The sequence below is a fragment of the Mustela putorius genome, unplaced genomic scaffold (genome assembly GCF_011764305.1).
Source record: "Mustela putorius furo isolate JIRA1106 unplaced genomic scaffold, ASM1176430v1.1 tig00003834_pilon_pilon_pilon, whole genome shotgun sequence".
NCBI classification, from domain to species: domain Eukaryota; kingdom Metazoa; phylum Chordata; class Mammalia; order Carnivora; family Mustelidae; genus Mustela; species Mustela putorius.
The window spans coordinates 62247567-62269739 of record NW_025421987.1 but is presented as its reverse complement, the minus strand read 5'-3'; the positions used below and the strand labels follow the sequence as shown (position 1 = coordinate 62269739).

The window sequence follows — 22173 nt, the reverse complement described above, 5'->3', positions numbered from 1 at the left end:
CTTCTGCATGGTCACAATTTACTACTACCTGGTGGTGGCTAGTAGTAGCCACTGGCATCAATTTTAAAACTAATCCAGATTTCAAAATACTACAATATGAAAAATTCTAAGACTTTAGTATTAAAACTTAATGATTTTATAACTAAATAATCTAAGAGTGAGCAGGGAGGAAAGGAATGACAGAAAATTGACCACATTTCTTTAAAGACAAAGTTATCAAACTAAGAACCTATATGGCCCAAACTCTTAACATAACACAAGAGAAAATGAAAAATATGACACAAATAAACAAATCTTCCATGTCATGTCTTGAAGGTGCAGGGAATACTGGTCTTTAAACTTTCTTGTATATTAGAAACTTTTGATCTTGATCCAAAGAATCTGAGTATCTAGAGGCTGGACTGGGCATTTCTTTTTAAAGCTCCCCCTATGATTTTTAAATGCAGCCAGATTTAGTAGGTTGGGAATCACTGCAATAGTGTCTGCCTAGTGCTATTACCTTTCTCCAACACAATACTGTCTTTCTTTAAATTAGCCAACAATTATCCTTTGTAAGAGTTAAAAAAAAAATCCTCATTTGTGAATATTCTCATTAATTTTTCTTTGCTACAGAACCTTGGTTGCTATGTGGTCTTTACTAATTATAACCAAACTAATTAGCAAGAGATGCAGGTTCTGGTCCTAGATCTATCCCTATGTCATCCTGTTGCTGTTACTCCCCCACCAGTCAGGGCTGTGTTTTTGTCTATGAAATGCTGGTGTTGGATTAAATATCTAGGTTTTTTTCTGATGCTCTATCTTTACAAGCAGAATGTTTAACAAGTTAAAAACACATCAAAACTTATCCATCTTAGTTCCATTTTCCTAACTGTTGGCAATAGCCAGAGAAACTGCACTAAATTCTAGGAAGGTTTTTCATCAGGAACAATTTTCAAAATCATTGTCAATAGCATGAGATGCTGATGAAATGCTAAAGCCAATATTATTCAGGCTTCATGCTACTATAGCAACAAACATATTCATGGGGAAAATACATTTGGTTTCATGAATACAACTAATTACCAACTTGAAAATTCAGCAAGCTGTGTGGTCCCAGACAAGCTATTTACCCTCTCTGTGCTTCTGCTCTTTCTATTATGGACATAGTTACAGTACTGGCTTTCATAGGATTGTGAAAACTAAATTAAATGCACTTAAAGCATTTGGCAGATACTTTGAAAACATGCTCAAAACTTCAAAAAATCTTTTTCTAGAAACCTTAAGTTATAAAGCCCAACCTGTAAATCAAGAAAAAGAAAGGAACCATTATTTTATTTCTGTTATCCACTAAGAGAAAGGACTAGGAAATGCCTTTCCCATCAGATCATTTGGGGATGAAATAATCCTCAACGATATGGCAGAACTGTCCAGGAAAGTCCAAACTAGTCTAGAAACAAAACTTAACATTTGTTCTTTCAGCATGTCAAGGAATACAATATAGGATAAACTCCCCACAGACTCAAATTCAGCTAGGGTTTACCAAGTGAATGAAACTGACCAGACAGCAACTATGTAAATTCTATTTTATTATTCAGAGTTGCAGAAACATTAAAATAAACATAGGTAAAAATAGCAATATGCAAGGGTCTGCTTTTCATTTTAACATATCCACAAGAAACTAACATAAAAGTAGGCATTTACAAATTTGCAGAAGTCACAAATTGAAGCAATCACCTGTATATAAAACAGCTAGAAATCTACTAGCCATTGTAACATCCCCATGAAGAATCTGGAACATGTTCTATATTAAGAACATATGAAATCCACCAACAAAAAAGTCTTGTTCAAGTGTGCGTTGGTGGTACAGTGGTGAGCATAGCTGCCTTCCACAAAAGCCTGCTCATTAAAAGAGGACACTTCCCCCAAGAACTGTCATGATATAAGCAATTCACTTTCAAATTGTTGCTTAGCAAAAATTTTTTTAAAAATTAAATAGGTATGAGACACAAAGAGATAAGGCAACTATGACAAAATAAATTATTATGTGATGAACTAATTGTTAACAAGACTGTTCCTTATTGAGTGGAGGATGGAAGATACTGGCTATTCTCTGTACTGTCTTTTTCAGCTTTTCTATGTTGAAAATTCTTAGAATAAAAAATTCGGAAAGGAAGTTTACATACCATTCTAAACTTAGAAGTATAACTGATGTCAGTCTCTTCTTCCCTTAGATATTAAATATATCAGTAATAGTCATATTTTATTTGAGGTTTTTCAATGAACTATAAAGCCAATCCACAGATTTGGGATATATATAGAATTATCTTTGAATATGATAGAAGCTCCTGAATGTAAGAGGAAGGGCTTCTAAAATTTGTTTTAGCCTGAATTCATTCCACCAGAACCCATGAGAGTCTATAAATCTTGCAGATTCAGTTATAGCTAGTCAACTTAAAGTGAGGGAAGTTAGTTCTTGGCTTTTCCTTTTTTTACAGGGAGTTGACCTGTAGCTTCTAAGTACTTATTGATGAGGTCTTCTTGTGTGGACGATGAACAGGGCTGATATCTGCAGTACTCCATTGTGTATTCTCCCTTTCCCTAAGGAGTTAAAAACAACAGAGATTTTGTTTGTTTGTTTGTTTGTTTCGGTACATCTACCAAGACAGGATTTCACACATTTGAGCACTGTGTAGGGCGGTTTCTTAAAGAGCACCTGAGTAAAGTATAAATATCTGCTTACCTCTGTGCATGACCTAAGTTCAGTGGAATAACCAAACATATCATTTAGAGGGACCTGAAAACAAACACAGGATATTCTGGTATTGCTTACTGAAAAATATTTGAGTAAAGTACAGAAAAGCCTTAGGCATTTAATTCTTTTAGTCTTAGGTTTCTACTAACTACTCTTGATTTAAAAGAATTAAAAGCCAGAGAAGTATATATTTGTTTTACTGAAAGTATGAATCTTATTTAAAAATAATTTAACATGGCAGTCACAACTAGAAACCAAATCTTTCTGTTTCACAGGGTGGACACCACTCATACCCACTCCACACACTGGCTGCAGCTCAAACATGGAGAAGCGTTTCTTCTGTGAAAATGTTAATATAACTTTCCTCTGGACACCTCAATAATATGCTGATAGTAGTGTCTTTTAGGAGGCCTTATGTAATGTGATATACACTTTCTCCCATGAGATTTAAGTAAAGCACAGGCAATGGAACTCAGTATTATCCAGTAAATAAGAGCTAATGTGATAAAGCAGTTACACAAATGAAACTTATAACAAGAAATAAAGACAACTTCTATACATCTAAGAAAATGACATACTCATCATAAAGGCCCACACAGATCTTATTTTTAGTTTTTGCATTTAAGAGCTGCTCTAACAGCAAATTATAGAAATTGCCACAAATATAATACCCGAATAGCTAGGAAAATGTGTCAATTCGCTCTACATTCTCCAAAACCAACTCTCCAAAACCAAAAACTAGCTCTCATTTCTATCTGCGGTTACTAAAAGCAAGATTGTCAATGATCAATAGTACTTACATCGGCATACAGCGTAAAATAGTCCTCAATCCCATCTTGTCCTGTGATTACCCCATGGCGTCGGTTAATTCCCGCAATCACAGGTCCTTGAAATTCATTTGGGGCTATGATTTCCACAGACATAATAGGTTCAAGAATACATAATGTTGCATTTGCCAGAGCTGGGTTAAAAAAAAATACACAAATTAGTTTATTAATCTTTAAATACATGGGAACTCTCCCCTACCCAGACATACAAAAGAGAGAGTGCTTCCAAAGGTACACGCAAGTGATGAGGCTCAAGTTTTGATCTGGACTCTCCTAGATGGAAATTCCAGTAAGACAACACATGATTACAGTATTAATAGTTCTAAACTATGTTTTTATCCTTAAACATCACTAAGCTGCAGAGAATATAAAAGGGGTATTCAAACGACATTCAATCAAGTTCTTTAGCATCAAAATTATCCAGCTGAGGGTTACTTATTCTCTTTCTCTGAATACTTTCAGGAGTAAAAACTCTCACTGTTAATTAAGTCTTTGTCCAGGTAAACCAGTTCCTTCTGGTTGGTCCCTGGAAGACAGTTATTTTTAACTGTAAGAGAATAACTTTTATCATATATTTGGAGACAATAAACAAGTCACACCTGAGTTATGTCTTTCTTTTCCTAGGCTAAACATTTTCAACACGTGATTGAGAATCAGAAGACCAAGTTTCTAGTTTCTGCTCTGACCTCAACAAGTTATATATGCCTTTTAGAAAAACAAAATGTGTCCAGCCCTCAAGTTTCTTCACCTATAAAATGACACTGGATGTGAAGAGACATTTAAGCACTGAAACGTGTGTGTCTAAGCTTATTTTTATTCCCCTTAATATATAACCAGAACACTTCTTAAAGTGACAAATGCCGACTGAGGGTTATATTTAACAATGTGGAGAGAATAGAATAACATTTCAAACATTCTTATCGAATTTGTATGTTATGACAGTGTGAAATAATACTTCAGCTTCAGACTGGATGAATCACCTCTAAATAAAAACTTTAAGCAAAACCTAGAAAAGATGACAAAGAAAATATTTTAAGATAATCACAGCTTTCCAGGCATCAATTTGTTTAGATTAATCAATTAATTAATTAATTGGCAATCATTCTCATATAGTCATTAAAGCACTTCTCCTAAAGCCACTAGTAGCTTAAGTGCAATAATTATAAGAACAGCAACTTAATATGCTTAGATTTCTTTGAATTATTCTCTAATTCAAATCATAGCTCAGACCTACCTTTGACTAATTAGTCCTCATTAGTGAATTTTGTTCTAAAAAAGAGAAGCAACTGAACTTTGCAGACTCCAAAGCTTCTTCAGCTAAGCCCCCCAAAACCCCGCACAGACGTGGAACGCAGCTAACAGTTTGGGACCGTAGAAACGGCTCTAGCTCCTGCAATGTCTGGGGTTAATCCAACAGCAGAGCTTCCCTGGCTCTAAAGAAATGCAATCCATGCAGAAGAAGATACCCAGAAAGACAGATATGAGCAGATGTATTAAGATTTAGAACACGTTACCTCATGCTTTCAATAGGTCAGTAATATAAAAGAGTGAGATTGTGAAAGGGTCATATTTTAAAGGGAAGAAAGGGCCAGGTAGACAGTGCCCATCACTTAATTGCTGAGGATGTCTTGTCCAGTTCTCAGTTTCATATTCTCTCATCCTGCTCCTTTCCCTTTAAGTTCCTCTTTCTTCCTCAACTCATCTCCTGACTCACTTCCAAAGAAATCATGCCTTCTTCTAAGCTGCTGTGGCAAGACTCTGGAGTGAATTCACCCTGCTGTATTCAACAGTCACACGGCAGCTCACTCCTAAAACCTATGTTTCCTCAAGCAGATCCGTATGGTCTATGGCTTTTTAAGATAGCAAGTAAAAATACCAACATCATCACAGGTACTTTTAAGCCTGTGGTGGTGAGAAGAGGTAGTAATATTTTTATATCAACCACTAGGAATAATGCTGATAACACCATGCCAGGTGTTGAAGAGGCCGTACGAGGTGGTGTTCAAGGGATAGGACTCTAGGCTGGTTTAGCTCTCAGCTCCACCACTATCATGTAATCTTGAGCCATTCAATTAACTACTCTGAGTCCTATTTTCTCAACTGTAATGTCACTGTGAACGTAAGATACGATAATTCATGCACTCAGCATAAAACACCACACATAAGTGATCAATAAATGTTATTATGAGTACTCGGAGACAAGAAGCTAGGGAATAGTGGCATGGCACAGTACCAGGTCAAAGGCAATCTGAAGGAAAGCGTGACTAGCATTCACTGCCCAAGTATGCACGTGCAAGTTTTCAAAGATGTTCCTGTATGGAATTACTATTTCCAAGCAGCCTGGGGGAAGTTTCCACACACTAAGTATGGAGCAGAGCTGGGATCTAATCCCCAAGACCATCACATAATGGGGCAGGAGCTCAAAGAAGGGGTGTTGTCAAGTTATTTGAGCTAACCTTTACTTCTAGGGCTTTATTTCTCTTGTTGGGTGGCGACAAGTTTGAGGTTTCTGGGAGGACCAAGCATAGTGCTCTAAAACCTGGCCACAGAAGAAGATGGCAATGGTCGCATTTGTAAGGGGAAACATGCCCAAAGAGAACATTCAATTTTAGATTCGGTTTTAGTTATATCACTGATTCACCTCAGAGGCAAAGTTTAAACTGTGACCCAACAGTTCCAGTTTGCATTTGTTTTGGAAAAAATGACAATCCAAACTATTTTTCTTCCAATTTTGAATAGAGAATGGCTAAAACATCTAAGCTATTCTGATACTGGGCTCATTTCACGACATTTTTACCCCAAAACTCTCATATGGGATTCAAGAGAGGTTTGCATGAAAAGCTTATTTTCTTACTGATCTAAGGAAAACTTCCTTTTACCCTATACACTTGTCCTTCAATCATGGATGACTGAATAACAAATGAAGAAACAGCCAAGTAACTCATTTTTCATGCTAGCATCCTGATTTGTACATGATTATCTGGCAAAAAAAAAAAAAAATCTCAATTACTATCTAGTGTTTTTCCTTTGCACACCTACGAGGCAGTTTTCATACTTAATGTCTGTACACTTAAATAATTAAAAAGTAAAGATCACATATTCACCAGTTTAGCTAATATACACAGATGTACAGGCTGTTTTCATGGATGCACATGTGTAAATTATGTGCATATATGTCTCCATTTAGTTATATCTCTTATAGGAGCAATTAAAGAAGAAGATGAGGCTTTTTGTTAACTGAGAACCATACCAATTATCTGGCTTTGTTTAAGCTCTATCTCCAGGAAAGCTACTAATTTCCAGTCAAGAAGCAGCATAAAATAATTGGTGATTTCTAATTTGACTATTCTTGTAGAAGGTATCGACATGGATGGAACTGGAAGAGATTATGCTGAGTGAGATAAGTCAAGCAGAGAAAGACAATTATCATGTGGTTTCACTTATTTGTGGAGCATAAGGAATAACATGGAGGACATTAGGAGAAGGAAAGGAAAAATGAATTGAAGTAAATCAGAGGGGGAGATGAACCATGAGAGACTATGGACTAGAGGAAACAAACTGAAGGTTTCATAGGGGAGGGGAGTGAGGGGATGGATTAGCCTGGTGGCAGGTATTAAGGAGGAGAGAGAGCACAAGCATGTGGAGTGAAAGAGGGAGAAGCAGGCTCTCCTCTGAGCCAGGAGCGGCAAGTGTTTTAATGTGAATCATGCCTTAGAAAATCTTTGTGACTTAATTTCCCTTTTTCCTATTAACACAATCTTCAGATTACGACAAGATTTCCAGATCACAGATTTCAACTGCATTTTTAACAGAGCTGGCAAAAGAAAATGAAGGACTTTCTCTCCCTTTCACAACTGAGAAACTAATACTCAAATTATTAATAGCTGCCATTAGTTTAAGTATATAAGGAATTAGCAACCTAGTCAAGAAATGAGCAATCTTTTCCAATGACTGCCCCACACCTGGTCACAGATGCAAACAGAAAAACAAAATGAAGTCCAAAATTCATGTAGAATCAACAAAATTGTGATTTACAGAATGCTTAAAAAATATTATGATTAATCTAATCTTTACTGTCCATTTTGACTGCCTCTGATAAAAATGTTTCTGAAATGTTTCATAAACCATAATATAATTCTCCTGTCTAAAGATACTTATGTACATTATTAATAATATGGAAGAGATGACAGAGAGAATACATTTTCTGGGTCCAGGACAGAGGTTTCAAGTTCCTTTGTTGAATAACCCTGATGTCAGATTGCTGTGTTATTTGCTCTTCTCTCTTAAAAGCAAGAATCAGATACACTTGCAATTGTTTAGGTTTCTGGTTCATCAGGGTTTTTAATACACCAGTTATTCTGTGTGGAAAAGGTTGACAATTCCAGCAGTTTATCAAGAGGTCTGCACTGTGAATTAAGTTTACTGAATTCCTTCAAAATGTGTTGCCACCCACAAAATGCCTAAAAGCCTAAAATGTCACACTTTACAAAAATTACTTAAAATTTATGGATTTCCTGATATCTGAGTAAGTCAGTAAAAGAGCATGATGGCAATGTTTCTATAAAATATCTCTTAGTACTCCAAGCACATCTATCTTCTTTATTAAAAACACAACAGCCAAAATATGGAAAAAGCGCAGATGTCCTTTGACAGAGGAATGGTAAAGATATGGCATGCATATCTCTATCTATCTATCTATCTATCTACACACACACACACACACACACAAACACACACACGAATATTACTTAGCCATCAAAAAGACTGAAATTTTGCCATTTGCAATGATGTGGATGGAACCAGAGGGTATTATGGTAAGCAAAATAAGTCTATCAGAGAAAGACAAATATCATATGATTTCACTTATATGTGGGATTTAAGAAACAAAACAGATGAACACAGGGGAAGGGAGGATAAAATAAAGTGAAATCAGAGGGAGATAAACTATAAGAGACTTAACTCTAGGAAACAAATTTGGGGGTTGCTGTAGGGGAGGTGGTGGGCGGATGAGGTACCTGGGTGACGGGCATTAAGGAGGGCACTTGATGTAATGAGCACTGGGTGTTAATGCTACTGACGAACTCTACTTCTGAAACTAATACTACACTGTATGCTAATTAATTGATTTTTAAAAAGTGGCAAAAAAACCAGAACTTACAGGTTATCTTTAAATTTAAGCATATGACAAATATTAGGTAATTTAGGAGAACAGGTAGGCTTTCAGTTTTGTAAGGAAGAGAGTACAGTAAGCTACCCTCACTTCAACTCTAGATTTGCCCACACCTGCCAAGTGCCCCGGTGGGCTGCCTGGGATTCTGGGGCCCAAGACTAAAACACAGCACTGCACTCAGAGTCTCTGACGATCTGTCAGGGAAACACACACCGTGCTGCAGCAAACACAGGGCACAGTACCTTGTTTAAGAGCACCTTCTCCTGCACGGATGAAAGAGATTTCATTGGAATCAACCATGTGGTGCGCCCCATCTTGCAGGACAAACCGGAGCCCAGAGAGCTTGTGTCCAGAAAGAGGGCCTTTCTCACAGGCATCCAAAAACCCCTGTTAGTGAATGAATACAACTTATGGAGTCAGTGGATTTCACTTCCAGGTGAATTATCAAAAATACTCACACATTTTACTGTTCAGAAATTGAACATTTTTATGAATACTACATTTTACTCCTCAGAAAAATAAGTTTTAAAAAGCTGAATAGCTTAACTACTTAAATATTATTATTGTGGCATCTAGATGAACAATCCCTTGGAAAAGCGTTATCACTTAAAAGTGCGAGCTGGTTTGAAAGTGATGCTGAGAGTGCCGACACTTAACATCTTCAGGAATTACTTACCTCTTATAACCCATTATACAGACAGCCTGCTCTTAATTTTATAAGGAGGAAACAGAGGAAAAGCAAGGAAGAATACTTCCATCAAACTTGGCATTGATTCAACAGCTATGTCCTGAGCTCCCATTATACACCTATCAGGGCTTTGCCTCACTGGCAGATCACTACATTATGGCTTTGGTGTTATACATGCCAGTAAGAACTGGAATTCAAAAGTAAATTCATTTTTCCTGATGCAGTTCTTTTTAAAAAAAAACAAAAAACCAGCTTCATTGACGTATGACTGATACACAATAAACTAAACATATTTTAAAAGTATAATGTGATAAGTTTGCAATCCTTTTTCAGCCACTTCAACATTTGTAGAGCTCCCACAATTCAAGTTAGTTTTTCCTGACAATCACATTGCTGCACATAGAGTACAATATATTTCTGACTCTGCAAAACTATAAACTCTATATGCTGAAAAAAACATAAACCCTCCTTTACCTACATTAATATTGAAGAATACAAGATAACTTAAAGGTATACGAGTGACAAAATACTCTCCTGAAATAAAGTACAGTGAACGAAATACAGTAATCACAAAATGCTACCACCGCTAAAGCTGAAATTATAATTAGCAAAGATTTCTAAGCTAAAAGGGTAAACGAAAACCTAAAAATCTCAATATAGGAGGACAGTTGCTGAAGATTTTATTTATTTATTTGACAGAGATCACAAGTAGGCAGAGAGGCAGGCAGAGAGGGAGGGAAGCAGGCTCCCTGCCAAGCAGAGAGCCCGATGTGGGACTCGATCCCAGGACCCTGAGATCATGACCTGAGCCGAAGGCAGCGGCTTGATCCACTGAGCCACCCAGGCGCCCGGTTTACAACAGTCTTAAAGCCAGTGACCTAGAAAGCAAACAAAACACTAACCTCTTACATGTGCAAAGCACTTCACACTTTACAAAGAAATGTCACAGAGTATTATCTGACCCTCAAGTTGGTAAGGGGTTCAAGTTTAGTTTTCTATTTACTTACACTTTACAAATGAAGAAACTGGCTCTGAACACCATGATTTACCAAAGAGTGCATTAATCAGTAGCAGAGACGTTGGGAGAACTCAGATATTGGGAATCTTGGCAAAAGATCATGCTACTGTAACAGTAAACTTAAAGCCTTCATAAAACCCTACTGACTGCTACAAAATTTTAATTGTTGATTGCTATTTACAACATAGGCTCAATTTATCAAAAGAAATAGAATAACTATGATTAAGAAACAGAATGAGGGATACTTGAGTGGCTCAGTCGGTTAAGCATCCAACTCTTGATTTCAGCTCAGGTCACGATCTCAGGGATGTGAAATTGAGCCCTCTATTAGGCTCTGCCCTGGGCACAGAGCCTGCTTAAGATTCTCTCTTTCCCTCTCCCTCTGCCCCTTAGGAGAGTGCTTAAATATGAAAAGTGCTTAATATATATTTGCTAAGTGCATGTCTTTGAAAAGCTGGCTACAATCTGGAGACGGGTGGACTATGAGAAGGAAAATAAGTCCTCTTAGAGAAAGAACTACTGCTTTGTTTTAGAAAAAAGATATAAAGGAAAAGAAACAGAATGAGTTCCCCCCTCACTGTCATAGCATATATTTATAGCTCTTCATCCTAATGAACTAAAGTTCCTAAATCAGATGGAAAGCTTACCAATCAGGTAAAGAAGCAGGACTGTAAATGAAATGAACCACAGAAGACAATGTGATAGAAATAGGATTTGAAGGGCACCTAGCTGGCTTAGTCAGAAGAGAATGAGACCCTTGATCTTGGGGTCATGAGTTTGAGTCCCACGTTGGGTATAGAGATTACTTGGATAAATAAAACTTTAAAAAAAAAGAAGAAGAAGAAGAAGAGGAGCATGGTGCATAAACAATGACTCTTGGAACACTGAAAAAATTAAATTAAAAATATAAACACACAAACAAACAAAAGAAATACGATTCAATACCACCTAATAAACTGGTTGAAAAAAATGTAATCAAGTCATTTTTGTTGTTACCTTTTCTACTGCAGGCACAAACTGCTTTGGAACATTTGCCCCGAATGTTTCATCTGAAAACTCCAACTTAGTGTAGTTCTCTGGGTCCAGAGGCTCCAGTACACCTATCACTCTTCCAAACTGGCCTGCACCACCCGATTGTTTTTTATGTGTAAATTCAAACCTGAAAGTGATTTAGGAGGGGAGAAAAAATCAACATGGCATTAACATAATTAATTACCAAAATGAAATAATTCCTACCGATTTAAATGAAAAACTGCATTTTACCATTTTTACTTACTTGTTCCTTTGAATTTACTGTCATAAAATTTTACTGTAAAATTTACTTAAAAGGTAATTCTCTCTTTCATGTTTTTACTTGGAGGTGAGGATGAGGTACAACACCAAAATAATCCATGGTTTTCTTTCATTCTGCCAATTCTTTACTTCACAAGTAGAAACGTAAAAGTGTTAAAAGTCAGTCTAAGGTTCTTGCTCTAGTAACCTACATTCGAAGAGCTCAGCCTCTTCTTTTGGAATGCCTCCCTTCCCTGGGACACAGCGTTCTGTTCTTAATTTCTACAGCCAGAGACAGTTACTTGAAAATGGGAGCTCTGCAGTTAATTTATTCAGATAGTTCCTATCTAAATTAATTTACCACTTGGACTTTATGGAGTGACACAATACAAGAGACGGGAGTTTCAGGTGGATTAATACCTGAAGAGAGTAATGGCAAAACGGTGACTAACATAAGTCACTCATATAAATAGATACATATACAGAAAATATACAGACATAGCAGTGTTTACTTCAAACCACTAATGGCCACATAAACAGAGTAAGCACTTTCTACATACTTATTAAAACATTTGTAAACATACGCTATTTCCCTGAAAAAAAAAAAAACCAAAAACAACAAAAAACCAAAAACAATTTCATGAGTATCCACACTGCCTGCAAAGCATTTCTTCCTTTAAAGTGAAACCTTCCTCAAGACCTCAAGATGAAAGAGGCCACCTGCTTTCAAAATTATCTCAGACAACTGCAGGTAAATGGACGTGAATGAGTGTGTCCCTACATACAGATGTGTGGTGGTTTGAAATTACTAAATACTCATTTTTGTAGCAGACACCAGCTTGGAGTATGCGGTTTCATAAGAAGCCTAAATGTGAATATGCCTGCTGAACTGCCTATAAACAGTCTCTCTGCCACCAGGAGACTCGGGATGGGCTGAGAGAAACAAAGTACTGACAGAGACACTGTTCTGGGAGGGAAAAAACCAGCTATCAGAACTAAGAGAATGAAAGGACTTGCTGCAGGGATTCCATAACCATGGGCCCCTGGCAAGTCTTGGGTATGCACAAGTTCTCTGACATGTTTACAGTTTTGTTTTCAATTTGACAATAATATGACATCAATACAAACATATGCTCTGTTGTCTGTAGGGTAATCACTAACCAGGGATGTTTATAGTTAAGTTAAAATTTTTTAAAAATTTAAAATTCAGTTCCTCAGTTGCACTAGTCACATTTCAAGTGGTCAACAGTCAAATGTGGGAAATGGGTACAATATAGGACAGCACAGAGAACACTTCCAGCAGTGCCCTGCAGGACCAGTTTACAAACCAGTAAGTTTCAGGGCTCACGTCTGAATCGTAATCAAGTGAAGGCCAAATAATGAAACATGGAGGCACCAGGCTTGTGCTAAGCAGATTTTACGGATCATTTTATTTGTTCTTCCCCACAAACTACGATTGTGTACTACTATCACCATTTTACAGATGAGAAGTAACTTGAGAAAGTAACTTGCCAAATATGATGCAGTTAAATAGCAGAGCCAGGATTGTACTAAAGCCAATGCTCTTAATTAAACATTTTTCTAGAAGGCTAATAAGAACATAAGCTGACATAACCTGCAAATGATGATTTCACTGAAAAAGCTGTTAGACGGCGGTACGTGAAGACAGACTACAGCAGCTTACAAGAGGTAGAAGAACTAAGACATCACTTGGTAGGCAGCTAACAGGAGTGCTGCAGGTAAAAGAACCCAGGCCCCAGTCATGTTGGGGAGGCAATTTTGTTTCGGCAAAACATCATCTCTCACGATAAAATTAATGTTAATTAGAACAGTGTTGGGGTTTTTGTTTTGTTTTTTAGATTTTATGTATTTGAGAAAGAGCATGAATGGTGGGAAGGGGTAGAGGGAAAGGGAGAAGCAGACTCCCTGCCTAGCGGGGAGCCCAGTGCAGGGCTTGATCCCAAGACCTCAGATCATGACCTGAGCTGTAGGCAGCCACTTAACTGCCTGAACCACCCTGGCACTTCATAACTGTATTGGTTTTATCTCTATTTTGCACATTTATTTTGATTTTATAGTTGTGCCAAAATTGCAAGATAGAGATCTTTTTACTTAGTTTTCATTCATATTAGTTTTCATTATCAACCAAAAGCTCTTTCAGCATCATCAGAATGTACTCAGCCACTCTTTCCTGGACACGATCAAAGAAACACATGATTCAAACAATACACACACATACATACACAATGACAACCTAAGAGGTTGGCTGATACATATGAATGACTCACCCTCTCAAGCCCAAAAAGAAAAATCTTTTTTTTTTTTTTTTTAAAAGAAAAAAGCCTTAAGGAGAGAAACCCTGTCATCCTCAACTCACTTGACAATTGGTGGACTAATGTAACTAGAAAAGACAGAAATGCTTTATTCCTTACATTAAAATATATATATACTTACTGCAAATAAAGACTGAGTAAATTAAGGATATTTGAGGGAAAGAACACATTACAAATACATTTTTAAGTTTATTTTTTAAAGTAAAACACATATGCCCACCCAAGGAACTTTCAAAGAATCTTCAAAAATCCATTTTGAGGGAAAAAAGCAAAGAATCTCTATTTTCCAAGCCAATGAGCTTGGAAAGTTTGGCCATACAGATAAAAAGGAACCTTTGCTTCCTGAGCTAGAGCAAATCCAAAGCCTAAAGTATAGTCCCTTCAAAGGTAAAACAAGGTAATTAAGAAATCTGGAGAATGGAAATGCACTACCTACTAAAAGTCTGTGGTTGCTTAAGCAGCTATAAAAACTCTCATCTTTGTTAGAAGTTTCTTCAATGCAGTGCTTGAAGCTCAGTTCTTAAATGTTTTAATTCTTAAAGTAAAAATTTCAAAGTGATCAGAAGGTCGGAAGCATGGTTTTACAGCAAAATCTTATTTTTCTAAGATCAGCAAAGGGAGAAAGGGGTGCAGGTGTTATTTATTTCTCTTGATCTAAGAAATTACATAGCCCTCCAAATTAATGCTAATTTCTCATATGCTGATTTGGGCAGCATTGGTCCAATTCCACAGAAAAGAGGATTAACCAAGAGGGCTCCTGGACCTCAGAAGGGGAAAGAGAAAAAAGTAACCAACCCACTCGCTACCTGGAGCTCCTTTTGCACTTTGCCCTGGGCCTGACACTGTGAGTAGTGTCTGAGGAAGGTGTGCTCTGAAGGGCATGTGAAGCAACCAGATTTCTTCCATGAAGAGGAAACTGGAGGCCCGAGAGGCACGCTCCATAAACGAAAAGGCCAGAACGCCCCTCCCTGCACTTCAGTAAAGGTTAATGAAAGGAAGCACAAAGTCCCAGCCAGCCTAACCCACCAACTCCCTCCCCACACCTCCACCCTCGCCAGCCGGAAAGGCCACGGCTCTCCCCTCGCAGGAACAAGTCCGTGCTGTGGGTGGCAGTGGGGCGGGGCCCCCGGAGCAGCAGCGGGAGCCAGCGCCCTTGCGGCTGCTTCCTGAATCAGAAGGAGGGAAGGAGGAAGAGAAGGGTGGGAGCTGGCGATCCCGCCCACACCCGGCAGACCTCAGCGTGCGACTCTTCCGTCGTCGCAGCTCCCCGGCAGAAGGCTGAACCAGCGGTGCGCTGGGAGCGTCTGGTCCCTGCAACTTGAGCAGCCGTAGGCTCCCACCAAGAATGGAAATCCCCCCGGCCCATTTCCCAGCCTCCAGGGCAGCCTCGGTGGCGGAGAACTGCATCAACTACCAGCAGGGAACCCCCCACAAGGTGTTTCTGGTGCAGACTATCAAACAAGCCAGCATGGAGGTGAGTCCGACAGAGGGCAGTGGGCGGGGGCCTGCACCTACTTGCTTTCCCTCCACTCCCGAGGGTCTCTGCCTCATTCTTCCGGAGATTTCCCTTCTACTCCACCCTTGCCTGTTTTTGGACTAGCTGTTGACGTCAGGTCTAGGGAACTTAACATTTCTGGGGATAGCTGACACTCCAGGACAGTCACAGCTGTTTGTTTTTTCTTGGAAAGTTAGAGACATTGATACAGGTTTTAATGGGCACTTACAAAGAAATGGAAAAGCGTTCTAAATGTGGGGCAGCATTTAACCATTTTCTGAATGAAACCTGTAGAACCATTCAAAAGAATCTCAAAACTGCTACTGCATTTCTCATCTGCTACTCCAATCTGAGCCAACAAAACATCCTGTCTTCCAAACAATACTTCTTTGCCGAAATTTTAGAACAATCTTTATCAGACCCTTTGACCAAAATGAAAGGGGAAGCAAAGAGCAAAACAAACTGACAACCAAAGTCAGAGAACAAAAGCATTGTGGGCTGAAGCTTTAACTACCCAAACACCACTACCACTGATTCATGTAAAAGATAATGCTTTCACTGGCAAAGGATTAAATTAAATGCTTAAGGCCACAGCTGTCACTAACTAGGCTTGTTTCTATTTTACTAAAATGTAAGATTTGAGATTGTCGCTTAGTTATCTGACATAAACTTAACAGTCTGTAAGAGCTGATAGGGAGTAGATGTTGCTTCAAAACTGCACCAGATAATTAGGTACACACTCTTAACTCTATCTTGATTCAAAAGTGAAATACCTACACAACTGTCTTACAGTTATAAAATTTGTTAAATTATCATTTTGCAGGTTCACTAATGGACAAATAAAAACAGTATTTAACATCTCTAACCACTTCACAGTAATCTGTCCCCAAATGGACAGTGTTTGGAGGGTACACAGGGCTTTCTGAAAATGTTTTCAATGGTATATCCTGTTTTTCATCTTAGAATCAAAAGGTCTCACAATTTCTTTTGTAGAGAATTCAGGATTACAGATCCAGAGGTTGAGGTCCTCTGATGAATGAAAGTGAATTATAGCTTTTTTTTTTTTTAAGATTTTATTTATTTGTCAGAGAGAGAGAGGGAGAGAGAGCAAACACAGGCAGAGGCAGAGGGAGAAGCAGACTCCCTGCCGAGCAAGGAGCCCGATGTGGGACTAGATCCCAGGATGCTGGAATCATGACCTGAGCCAAAGGCAGCTGTTTAACCAACTGAGCCACCCAGGCGTCCCAATTATAACTTATTTTATATATGCTTTTATCCCACTCTTCTGTTCCCATCCAAAATAAATCTCTTAATGCACCTCCTAAATTAGATGTTACATATATGGTGACATGCCTTTTTCAAAGTCAAAGGCTTTAATCATTTGCCCTCACCAAGTCAGCCTTCTGCCCCAACCAAATGAGAATGTATTTTTCTAAAAACACAAAGAATGGAGTTATTCTTATAATAAATCACCACATTTTCTTAATAGGATATTCCGGGAAAAGGACACAAGTATTGCCTTAAATTTTCTGTGGAAGAAATTATCCAAAAAGTAAGTAAAATGTCCTTTATTATAAAATAAAATTTGACTTTATAAATATTTTAGATCACCTTCCCTAATCAAATCATAGGATTAACTTGTATTTTCTTTTTTAAGTTGTTGTGAAATTCCTGCCTTGAAAAAAATAATGAGCATTCAAGGGTCTAATTATACTCTTTTAAAAACATACTCTGAGATACATGAAGTAATTCTATTCAGCTACTTAGAAAAGACTACCCATATCAATTCAAATAAATTCTCTTAAATATATTCTTAGGGCAGTCTGAACTTATGCATGATATGAACAAATAAAGTAATTTACTCTCCAGTCATCATCACTTTCTTATGTTTGCCTTTCTCATTCTATTTTTTTATTTCTTCCATTTAAAGAAAGCTGGTGCATTTAGATATTCATGAGCAATAAAATGATCAAATGATACCAGTATGTTCATAGGAATCTTTCAGTAATGTGGCAGGGAGATTTTTAAATATTACATACCTGCCAAATTATTAGTGAGACAAACTTAAAAAAAAAAAAAAGGAATTGCAGTTTGTACCATAACCATCTTAAAACTTTTTAAAAAGCTTGCTCTTTTGTTGAGCATAATTCAGAAGAGACACAGGCTAACATAAGAGATTTATTAAGATTATCTGAGCTACTAGACAGCCATCTTTCAAAGCAGAACCAACTATTACTAGCTACTATTTGCTACTATTTTCTAATTTTACATCTAGATACAGATTAATTTATCTGGGCTTGAGGATATTTCTGTTGTTTCAGAAGCAGAGGGTAGAGTAAGACTTAAAAGTAACGAAGTCTAGAGGTAGTACATAAAGTCTGACTAAAATCTGGCCTCACAAATGGGATACACCATTAACACTGACATAATAAAGTTTTAAGATGAATTGTAAGATTATGATACTTAATAAGTTATAAAATAAGTTACCTATTTTAGATACCTTCAAGAAAACTGTAGGCCACACCCAATTAAGATAGCTCTGTAATAGACACTCTGAAGTCAAGTTTGAAACATGATTGGGGGCCAACACTTTAAATGTTGCATCTCAACAATGACAATTAGGAATGGATGGCCATTTACATGTAAAGGTATTTTGCAAAATGTTTCAAACAGCAAGTTACACTGAACTGTACAGCGGAAGTACTTTACCCTCTAATGGGACAAGATACTGCACCAGAAGTCAACTTCACATTTGAAGGAGAAATTGGAAAGAACCCAGATAAAGAAGATAACACATTTTATCAAAGACTCAAGTCCACGAAGGAACCACTTGAAGCACAAAATATTCCAGGTATATAAATATGGCATGGAAAATTTTTTTTTCAACTTTAAGATCAGTATAAATTATCTGTGCTCAAAACCGTTAGATGTTAACAATATGTTGGAAATATACTGGCTTTTTGAAAAATATTCATTATCAATCTAATTCAACAAAAAGGGACTTACTTATATTCTGTACACATTTGAAGGAAACTAAAACATGATTTAGAATTTAGATTTCTTAAAGGTTAACACTGTATGTATAAATAATCCTATTTACCATATAATTGTTTCCTCACCAGACAGTTTTGGAAATGTAGCTCCAGAAATGAAGCCAGTTCGACACTTAGCCTGGGTTGCTTGTGGTTATATAATATGGCAGAATTCTACTGAAAACACATGGTATAAAATGGTAAAAATTCAAACTGTCAAGCAAGTGGTAAGTGATTTCTATAAAATATACTATTAACAGGGTTGTATTTTACTGAAAGTGTGATCATTCATAATTGGATAAATAGTGCCCCTTCGGTCATTTTATATTTAATAGTGATGCTGGTATTTTGAAGGAGTGGTCAGTTACAACTGAGGTTTAAAAAGTTGAAGCTACAGTTTCAAGAGAGTAAAGTATTGAGTTATAAATAATTTGGCATTCAGTTTTTGTGCTCAGCTTAATACAGAGTATACCCTTTGGTGATCTAAATTTGGTATTGGAAGTCTTTATAGCTATGCAAATGAAACTGCCTCTGTTTTTTTTTCTCTATTGAAATGGTGGTGCCAGAGCTCCTCAGAGACAAGGCTGGCATTTTTTTGCCCTAAGAATTAGCTAGAACATATATCTTAGCATCTTTTAATCTTTGTGAAATTTGCTGTATATCATTTTCTTTTCTAGTCATAATCTACCACCTCATATCTAACTGCTAGCCTGCTAGTCTTTTAAGTCTGATAGGACTAGAACCTCCTCTTTCTAGTCTTTAAAGACATAAAGTGATCTTCACACTTTAGCTTTATTAAGAAGTTAAAAAGAAAAAAAGTCAACTGTTGATATCTAATGGATATGAAGAAAAACAGTACAAAGAAACCACAACAGTTTTAGTTCTATAAGAGAAAAGGACTTTCCAAATGACTTGTTTCAGCTTGCTGGAAACAAACTGCAAGGCAGCTGGAGCACCTTTACTCCACAGACTTTTGCAACCACCTAGTAGACACCTACGGGCACTGACGGCCAGGACACCCAATCACAATAATTAGGATATGATGTCAATATCTAACATAAATACCACAACTACATTTTAAGAAACAGAGCCTTTTTTTGTTCGTTTTTAAAATTTTTAATTAGGCTCTGCACCCAGCGTGGAGCTCAACACAGGGCCTGAACTCCTGACCCTGAGATCAAGACCTGAGCTAGATCACAAGTCTGACGTTTAACCCTCTGAACCACCTAGGCATCCCAACAGAGGATTTTTGTTAATGCATTTCTGCAGACATCTACTTTAAGTACAAATTCCTATTGGGGTAACAAGGCTCAAATAATTGAGTAAAAGGTCCAGGTTACAGAGGTTATACAATCATAATCATAGTTTTCAAGGCATGATCTTATAGCAAAATATGCTCAAGACAGTGCTAGAAGTTTGATGACAGAAAACTCCTATAACCCCTCATCAAAGTTTTAAAGCATTATTAAAATTTCAGTAGAAAGGTTGACTGCACATTTATAATTGCTATTAACCAAAGAGGCCATAGCAGCTCATGCTGCCTCTTGGAGGCCAGGGATGGTTTCAACACATTGATTATAAACCTTAAAAAGCTTTGTACAGCAAATCTCTGGTGAATGCAGTTTTAAACGATGTGGATGCAATATTTCTGGGTAGCTGGTGGTCTAAATACTTTATATGTCCAAAACAATAAGCAGCACAGATCAAGGCTTTAATTGCAAAATCATTTAACTACATTGTTTTCCTATTTTCAGTTTTTATTTTTTTAAAGATCCTATTTTCAGTTTTTAAAAAGAGAATTTCCATTATAAAATTGGTTTCCTTTACTGTAAACACTCATTTCAGTAGTTTATCCCCTAAAACAATGCTTCTAAAAAATAAAAACATTAAGGAATCAATCTTTGACAAACTTTAGATCGTAATGTTCTGAAGTAACTATCACAACTCAGGGAACACAACTTTTAGAACAGGTGAAAAATCATGATTTCAAAATGTAGTTTGAAATACAGCTTTTTTGTAAGAACACAGTTTTTCTTTTTCTTTTCTTTTCTTTTTTTTTTTTTGTGTGTGTGTGTGTGTGTGAGAGAGAGAGAGAGAGAGAGAGAGCGCGCGCATGCAGGCATGGGTATTGAGTAGTAAGGGCAGAGGGAGGGAAAGGGAAGCTCCAGCATGCTCCAGGCCAAGTGCTGGCCCAGTGCAGGGCTCCAGCTCACAATCAGGAGATTGTGACCTGAGTTAAAACCAAGAGTTGGGTACTTAACGGACTAAGCCACCCAGGTGCCCCAGGAACACAGGTTTTCTGATCAGGCTAAATAAATTATAACATTCAATTTTTGTTTTTATGTATTAAATGGAAGTATTATCATCTAGTAATGAAAGCTGAATTTTAAAATGAAAATACTATTTTTGCCAAAGATACTGTTTCAAACACCAGATTTTTATTTTTTATGATAGCAAAGAAATGATGACTTCATTGAGTTAGACTACACCGTTCTACTTCATGACATTGCATCTCAGGTAAAGTATCAGCTACTTTTCTTTGATGAGACTTTGAAAATTGAGACTTGTTTTAGAGCCACAGTGTATGTATGCCTTATTAATTTTGACCCTAAGTCAGAATTCCTGTAAATTAATATAGACACCAGGTTAAAGTATATTATACTTGTAGCCAAACTTTTTTTTTGCTATTCTTTATAAGGACTGTTTTGTCTCTAACAAAATCTAAACCAACGTTGTTTTCTTACATGTTTTCTGAATTTTATCACAGCATTAGTTAGTTTCCTTTACTTGCAGGAGATTATTCCTTGGCAAATGCAAGTTCTCTGGCACCCGCAGTATGGTACTAAAGTCAAACATAACAGCCGTCTGCCAAAGGAAGCACAACTAGAATAACGGAAGACCCTCACACTGACGTGTCAATGTACTTACTGATGATGTGTGTATGCCTTCACTGATACCTAGTTTATGGGGTCAAGCAAATCCCAAAATATCACTTTGTATAAATGTCTTCGTGACAGTATAGAACTACACAGATTCCATAATAGAGACTCACATGATGTAAAAGTGTCCCAACACTAATAGTGGTATGTATATCCCATAATAAAAAGCTTCAATTCTGGCCTCACAGTATGTTTAATTCTGCTGCATACTTACGGGACGGGGGCAGTAATGGTCTCTCTGAAAGCAACTTTTGGCTTTCCTGTGACACAAGGACAGCCATATTCTCTTTCCATCCTCTAAAAAGAAGAGAGGAGATAATTTTTTGGTATACTTAAAAAACAAACTGAAAGAAGAAAAAAGAATCTTAACTACATTTGAAGCACTCATTTAAATATGATAAAAATGATAAATCTTAAATCATTTAAGTATCTTACAAAGGTTAGATACATGATTTAAGTAATACAAATGATTCTTAAAGATTTTATAGAAATGAATTCTAATTTAGACTGTTTAACTTACACTTACCTCTAATTAATCTATCCACTAAAATGTCACCTTTATTTCATATTATTATATATTCTCTGGAATAGCCTATAAGTCTGTTGTCAGAGTTTCTACTACCTTAATTTCAAAAACAGGATCACAACCAGAATTTTCAATCATAAGT

The 22173-nt window shown here is 37.0% G+C and overlaps 2 protein-coding genes across 2 annotated transcripts in view; one reads left to right on the top strand and one right to left on the bottom strand.

The window, feature by feature from the left end:
* Nucleotides 1-1548: 1548 nt before the first annotated feature.
* The window catches only part of GFM1 (G elongation factor mitochondrial 1), a 43590-nt gene continuing 22965 nt past the window's right edge, over nt 1549-22173 (bottom strand). Inside the window, exons 13-18 of the mRNA XM_004755639.3 lie at nt 21720-21802; nt 11431-11593; nt 8971-9115; nt 3532-3692; nt 2720-2773; nt 1549-2577 (exon numbers count right to left, since the gene is read on the bottom strand). Coding sequence (XP_004755696.1) covers nt 2446-2577; nt 2720-2773; nt 3532-3692; nt 8971-9115; nt 11431-11593; nt 21720-21802 — 738 coding nt within the window. The 3' untranslated portion in view covers nt 1549-2445. The remainder of the gene's footprint in view (nt 2578-2719; nt 2774-3531; nt 3693-8970; nt 9116-11430; nt 11594-21719; nt 21803-22173) is intronic.
* Nucleotides 15148-21692, top strand: LXN (latexin). Its single transcript, XM_004755638.3, has 6 exons — nt 15148-15513; nt 17024-17086; nt 18208-18385; nt 18657-18793; nt 21021-21083; nt 21360-21692. The coding sequence occupies exons 1-6, from the start codon at nt 15385-15387 to the stop codon at nt 21456-21458; spliced, it is 669 nt and encodes a 222-aa protein (XP_004755695.1). The 5' UTR covers nt 15148-15384; the 3' UTR covers nt 21459-21692.

What these genes read in the sequence shown, in the direction of transcription:
- LXN (XM_004755638.3), top strand. Translation starts at nt 15,385, where the DNA reads ATGGAAATCCCCCCGGCCCATTTCCCAGCCTCCAGGGCAGCCTCGGTG. An exon ending in TGGAAGAAATTATCCAAAAA is followed by an intron (nt 17,087 to 18,207) that starts GTAAGTAAAATG and finishes TGTTTCAAACAG; the next exon opens with CAAGTTACACTGAACTGTAC. An exon ending in TTCAAACTGTCAAGCAAGTG is followed by an intron (nt 18,794 to 21,020) that starts GTAAGTGATTTC and finishes TTTTTATGATAG; the next exon opens with CAAAGAAATGATGACTTCAT.